This window comes from Cheilinus undulatus, linkage group 12 (genome assembly GCF_018320785.1).
Source record: "Cheilinus undulatus linkage group 12, ASM1832078v1, whole genome shotgun sequence".
In the NCBI taxonomy this organism is placed as follows: Eukaryota; Metazoa; Chordata; class Actinopteri; order Labriformes; family Labridae; genus Cheilinus; species Cheilinus undulatus.
The window spans coordinates 32,296,280-32,303,703 of record NC_054876.1 but is presented as its reverse complement, the minus strand read 5'-3'; the positions used below and the strand labels follow the sequence as shown (position 1 = coordinate 32,303,703).

The window sequence follows — 7,424 nt, the reverse complement described above, 5'->3', positions numbered from 1 at the left end:
TATAGACAAGAGAGCACAAACTGGAGAAAAGAACAACATGAAATGTTCATATGAGACTTAATTTACATAATCATGTGCATAAAACATGTAAAGAAAAAAACGTCAAAAACATATATTTTATATTCAGTTATATTTACTATAAAACTACTGTGAGTGTAAGAGAGAGCGCTGTATAAGTTGCACAATGCATGGTTGGGGTATTTGTACAATTTAGACAAGGTTCAGGAGTTGGCCTGCATTTTTGGTAATAAGAAATCTAAATTATTACCCAATACTGGGTGTCTAGTCTTTCCATGATAACACCATGTAAAGACTACTATTGCCTAATTTTTGCTTGTATTGTACCTAAGTTAAAAAATGGTATAATGACAGTCTTAAACCAGATTATCACATCCTGATATACATCTAGTTTCTTTTTATCCCATTTGGAATTCAATTCTGTTCAGTTTTAAGTAGCTACCCGTGGGCAGTGGTCACAAATAAACACAAAGCTGATCTCCACAGCTGCTGTGACCTAGATCAGACTAAATAGGAAACACTTAAAGTGTCTCAATGGGAGCAACAGAAACAAAAGGACAAGGGGCTTTATTTCAGACATACTTGTCTCCCTTTTTACTGACTCCTCTCCTATCTTTTCTTTCAGATTGCACTGACCTCTGCCTCCCTGAAGAACCATCAAAGACAGCTTTGTTAACTCACAGTTAATGTAACATAAGTGGGGAGCTGAAGTGAAAAAGATTTTATGAGATGACATTTCGTCCTTGGAATAATCAGTTGAAGGACCATTATAACACAGACCCTGAAGAGGAGAGACGTGGAGAGAGGAAACATTTATAAGTCCATAGATGGCCTCAGAACCCTGCAGGTGTCTTTGAGCCTTTTGATAGAATTGATTCGATATGAGCTTCCCAACTGGCTTCCAGGGCATAAGGGTCAATGTTGAAAGAGGAGAGAAGATTGGCAACAAAACCCAAATTCAGTTCCCTGATGGGGATAATAATGCCAATCGATTGTCCTCAGCTGGTGATCAGGAAGGGGAAGGACTGATGGAGGACACAGCGTACAGTACAAGCTCCATCCCTCCTCTGGTTTCTCAGACTGACTCCCCGGACAAACTGGTCATCTGGGGCTCTGAGCAACAATGTATGGAGCCTCAGCTGAGAGAGTTTGAGGTCTTGGAGTGTCAGGAGATACACGCATTCTTAGAAAATAGGGATCAGGACGAAGACGATGATGATGGAGGAAGCTTGAGAGATGGAAAAGATGAGGGACCCATGTCAATATCCTCCAGCTCAACTGCCAGCTCTGCTTCAATCGGAGTGAGGAGAAATGACAACGACAGCAACAAAGTGGAGGGCAGAATACAGAGGGGCAAAGAGATGCAGAAAAGGGTTGCCTGTCACAGCACTGAAGAGCTAGACATTTGTGTGACAGGCTCAATAGAGAGACAAGACACCAGGTCAGGGAGAGCAGGAGACAGGGAGAGACGAAAGGGAGGTCTGAAGGAGTCAAAGTCAGAGACAAATGTCTTCGTCTCCAGTCTGTCAGCTGTTGCCCTCAGCGGGAGTCTGTCGAGTGTGCTAGATACTAGCGGAGAAGCCCTTTCTCTCATATCGAAGACCAACCTTTATCCCAACACAAACAACACTACCTCAGCCCAGACGAGAAGAAGGGCAGCCCCTGCAGATGCCAACCAGACCTCCCCTCCGATGCATCCTCAGGAGAAGCCTCGCATTCCTCAGTTCTACAGTCACGATCGAAGACACGAGGAGCAAAGTCTGCAAAGAAATGAATCCTCTTCTGATGTAGGTTTGGGACAAAGAAGGAGGGCTGGTTTTGAGGAGAGGGTCATGCCACCACGACGGCAGCAGCTTGTCAGACCTCTGTGCCAGACAGAGACGGGAAGAGCAAGACAAGATGATCAACAGGCCGAAACAGGACTGTCTTCTGTCCAAAAACCTACTCAAGATTCACACAGTAGTGGATCGAACAGAAAGTTTACAAAATCCTCTTTACGAGAACCATCAGATTTCTCATCCCTCTACAATACATCTGGAGTCTCGCAGCCTAGACAACCAAATCCAGCAGTCCAGAGGGAGGCTCGTCCCATAGAGAAACAGCCAGCTGCAACTGCATGGCGGAACTCAAGTCCTTCCAATCCCTCCACTCTAGACAAGAGACCCCAGACTCAGCTTACATACAGAAGAAACTGCTCCAGTCCCAACAGGACAGGGGTTGATTCAAGGTCATCTACCCCTCCCCACTCCCCGCTCAGGACACCCCAGGGTTCACCACGCAGGCAACCCTCCATGTACCTCGTTTCCAGGAATGTCCCTGGAGTCGTTCGACACATCCCAGGATGCAACCCTGCTGTAACAACATCAGCTCAGGGCTATGGCAACAGCTGCATGAGAGCACCAGTCAAAACCAACATAAGCACAAGTGGAATCCCCAAAGCGCCTCTAAACAACCAGCAGAGCTCAAGCCCCAAAGACAGCTCCCCATCACCTAAACTCAAACCGAAAGGGGTTCGGCCCAAAATCATCACCTACGTCCGTAAGAATCCTCAGTTTAAGCCCCAGGCTGCTGACGGGCCTTATCAGGTATCCTCTCTACCATCCAGGCTCTCAGCATACACACACAACCAGATGCCCACTTCCTTCAAAGACACCCCGAAAGATCCCTCCAAGCCTGACGCAGACACCAGAGGAGCCCCCGTTCTCAGTGCCTCCAACCTGCTGTATGACAAGTATCGCCAAGAGATGCACACAAACATCTTTCCATCAGGAGTGCTAAGCAGGAGCATCAGGGCCCCGGGACACACGCACAGCCACACTGCACCACCCAAACTGGGCAGCAAAGCAGACAATTTCTACGGGGCACCATCAGAGGTAAGAAATACGTACAGTCTTAGTTTATGTCTAGTTTAACCTTTGATTTAATGCTTGTGCTTTCTCCAATCGCATCAGCTATCATCCTTAAATTCAGCCAATTTTGGAATAATGCTTTCTTTGTTTCCAGATAGGCTTGACTTGTTGACTGATAGTTGTTTTTAAAACACATCTCAGTATTTCCAGTCCACCTACCAAATTAAAAGGCAAAGACTGACAACAACTTAAGTAGACCTTATGTGCGAAGATTAGCTTAGGTTTGCTCTTCAGATATTAAATCTGATTCAATAAATATTTAAACTGCATCTTTCCAATTCGCCTCATGTTAAGAAAACATTCAGCAAAGTAGAGGATCACATCTGTATGCCTTGTTTCAACATACAAATGCTTACGGAGGTAAGTAAATAGGATTCCCATTCATTTCTATGGGAATCTCTGTAGATGTCAGATGTTCCGCACAACTACTCCCCTCTCTTGTATGACTACAATGAGTCATATTTATCAGCTTGGTGTACTTTTCAGTCAGATGCATCAGATTGATATAAAATGTTAGGGTTTATCAGGCGATAAAGAGCTGTAAGATTGTTTGGTCGTGTCAGATATAACTAGCGGCCCAAGGGCCACATGCAGCCCTCCACCTCTCTCAGTGCAGCTCCCCAAGTCTATTTCAAATACCAATAAATTATACACTTTAAGAAAACAGGAAAAAATCTGCAATGAAAACATGAAAACAGAAATATTTCTCTTATAGTCTTTCGCTACTGATATGTTGTCAATTTTTTTTGTCTTTTTTTTATTCTAAACCCTGTTTAAAATTTCTTTTGACTTTATAAATTCTATTTTATAACTTTTTATTTTAATTGCTTGACTTTATTTTTTTATTTATTGTTATGTTTTTTTCTTTCCACATTTTTTATTTTACTTAAATTTTATTTGTTTAATTTTCTCAATTTTTTTCATTTTTTTCTATTTCACGATTAAGGTTTTTGATTGAGTTCTTTCTTTTCTTTTTTTGATAGATTTTAATTGACTGCAAGTGTTTCATTATGTATTTTTTATGAATTAGCTTGTAAAAAATCTGTATTAAATAATAAAATCTTTAAATTATTAGTAATAATAGGATTAAATTGAGAATAACGAACAATCTGTAACCATTTTTTCCTTCAGCATTGACAATAAAATTAATATTGCCTTCTTGGTGACCAAAGATGCCCATTTGAAAATTTCAGTGAAATGTTAGTAATGATGATTAGATTTAAAAAATGGGTTATGTAACGAATAAACGAAGATTTGAAGGGCTAAACATTTAGCTTAGCTTAGCCCATTCAGCATGGTCATATGTCCTTAAATGAAATATCTGCTGCTTTCCTGGTCTGCAGACTTCTCTAATTAATTAATGATATGCATTATTATTCCTGTTTTATCTCAGTTATTCCACAACACATAGTCACAGCTGCTTAAAGGCAAATAACAGACATTATTCCCTACTCAATGGCTGCAGGTAGTTTAATGGTTTTTAATCCATCTTTTAAAAAATGCAGTTCCTTACGTTGGCACCCAAATATTTATGGCTTGTGGCACTAGCTATGCCCAAGTTCTGTCTTAAGTTATGTTGTAAAGTCAACACTTAACTCTTAACTTGTTTGGCTGCATCACAGAAACGTATGGTTGATCTTAACTAGTAGATCTTTACATCCAAACTAACTGAAATATTGTCGTAGATAAGGTTTTCATTGAATTTATTATAATGTGTCTTGTGTCTCTAAACGGGTTAACAGCCAGATATAACTTATGCAAACCGCCATTAATCCTAAAACAGCACCAAAAGTGTATGAAAAATTTACAAATTATTTTGCATGGGTGACTAACAAAGGCTACAGCCTAAACTTGGAACCAGTATGAAATAAAAACACTGACATCAAGTGGTAAAATCGCTAATTAGATATTTTAAAAGTGGTTGGTTGAAATGATCTCCTCTCATGAAAAAAACACTGTAATTGATCATAGATAACACTGCTGACAAATGGCTGGTAAAATATACAGCTCCTGACCATGACAGCCATAGTATATGAAGACTTTACACCTAGTTGGAGGTAAGTGTTATGTTTCTGTTATAACTGAAGCCTACATTGAAACGATCTCAGCTGGTGCAGCACTTTAAATGTTATTAGAGTGTAAAATCTGTAAGTAAGAACCTGCATTCAAACTAGGCTATAGGTTTAAACATGCATACAGCTGGTGCAACCCATAGCTGAGGTACCAGTGGCAGGAGATTGTGTTATATTTGACTGAGCATTTGACTGAGATTGCAGACCTGAATTAGTAAAATATACTAATAGCTAGTGTGATCAACCATTAATTCTGGAGCTGACAGGCTGTCTTTAATCATTTAGTAAACTAACAGCTCACCCCTCAGTGTAGAGATACATCCGCAGAAACGCTTGTAGATGGCACCCCTGAGCCAAAAAAAGAAACTGGAACATTTCTAGCTCAGAAATCTTGTCTGTAGCTTGTAGCTGCCATGCTGAGCAGCAGAATTTGTGTAGAGAGATAATGTATGGTCTTTGCACCGAGACTTCAAATTGTGCAAAATCCTTGAGGGATCTTCCACAATACTGAGATTTAACAGAATCCAAATGACAACATCTATAAAGTGCTAGTATTCCCAGTGCTTGAAGTGGTTTTTGCCATGCTTCTGTTCATTTATGTAGATACTCACAAACTGATGGCAAGTACAGTAAGGGATATTATGGCCCCATGCAAAAGAGAAGGCAAATCTTTTGAATAATAGAAATAATTCACGTTCCAGTTTTTTTAAGGCCTTTGTCAGTTATGGGCCCTCAGTTTGACCAAACTTTCCTTCCCCCTTTGGTGAGCTACTAAACCGAATCCTAGTCTGACCTTGCAGCAGTTAAAGGTTCAGTGTGAAAGCAAAGGACTCATTAACATGTGGTATGGAGGAAATGGAAACCAAACTAACAATGCTGTCAGAAGATCTGTGCTACCTCGTCAGCCCCAGCCTCTTCAATCTCACATCATAGTGCATCAACGTGAACAGTAAAGAAAGCCATTCAGTGTTTTTATGAAGGTGCATGTCGTTAGTTGAGGATAATTACCAAATGATATACAGTATATACAGCAAGCACTCAGACAAACATAATCTGTTACATTTGTTGACGATGCATATCAGTTTTGCCGACTGCTGCCCATAATTTCCATCTTAACTGTACGCCATGTATAATTGATCACAGATCTGCTGCATTTTATTCCCACTCTCATCCGAGCTGCTCATTATCACTTTAAAATCATCCCTTATTGATTCTGATTAAACAGCTTCATTCAGCATTCATATTCATACAGCGTCATCCAGCAGCATGTGGGAATAAATAGTTAATGCATCCTGAAGTACAAAGCCCACAGGGACAGTATGATTCTCTATGCTCTGTATGTCACTACATGTGCATTATTTTCTGAAGAGGGAAGAGTATTGCTCTTGAATTATGTTGATGGTAGTTCATTTTTCTTTTTTTCAGCTCCCTATAGGATTATGTTAATTTATTACAGAGCTGATAATGTCATATTTGATGTGTTTGATAATACATCAGACTGTTTTTATGCTTACTCATTGCATTATCAGATTAGCACTCATGTAACTGGTAGTTCCAATAACTATCTATTGCAAAGAATCCAACCCAGGTAGAATATAAAAAGGTTTAAACCTCTCAGCAGTAAGACTTTGCTGTTGTATTAGCATAAGATTAAATATCAGCAGAAAATCGTAAAATAAAATTGATATTGGAAATCACAAGGTTGACTGCACACTATAGCGCCTATCAAAAAAATCACCCCCTTGGATGTTTAACCCTTTAATTGATTTTATAAATCAAACATAGTCAATATATTTCGGCTTTTTGAATAAAAAAACACAAAAAAATCTCTTTAATGTCAAAGTGAAAAAATATTTCTAAACAGTAATGCCAATTAAATAAAACCATGTAATAATCATAAATATTCATCCTATTCAAATCAGTATATAGTAGATGCTGACTTGAGTCTGTATGGAAAAGTCTCACGCAGGCTTGAACATCTGGACACTGCAATTTTACTCCATTCTTCTTTGCAAAACTGCTAAAGCTCTGTCAGGTTGCATGGGGATTGGCCATGAACAACCCTTTTCAAGTCCAGCCACAAATTAATTTTTAGATTGAGGTCTTGTCTTTGACTCGGCCACTCCAGCACATTCACCTTGTTGTCTTTAAACAATTTCTGTGTAGTTTTCGCTGTATGCTTCTGGTCATTGTCTTGGTTGAATCTAAATCTTCTCCCAAGCCGTAGATCTCTTGCTGACATAACGGTCTACCTTGACAAGCCTTCCAGGTCTGACTGTTGCATCTGAAGCATCCCCACAGCATGATGCTGCCACTAATGTTCACAGTGGGAATTGTTTGTTAGTGCAATGTCTGACAGCAAAAAAGCACCATTTTGGACTCATCAGACCACTTGGTCATGGAGTCTCCCACATGCCTTTTAGTG

At 39.9% G+C, this 7,424-nt stretch overlaps 1 protein-coding gene across 1 annotated transcript in view; it reads left to right on the top strand.

Moving 5' to 3' along the window:
• The first annotated feature begins 1,133 nt into the window (after window positions 1-1,133).
• Window positions 1,134-7,424, top strand: part of mtus2a (microtubule associated tumor suppressor candidate 2a) — a 53,087-nt gene continuing 46,796 nt past the window's right edge. Inside the window, exon 1 of the mRNA XM_041801866.1 lies at window positions 1,134-2,891. Coding sequence (XP_041657800.1) covers window positions 1,146-2,891 — 1,746 coding nt within the window. The 5' untranslated portion in view covers window positions 1,134-1,145. The remainder of the gene's footprint in view (window positions 2,892-7,424) is intronic.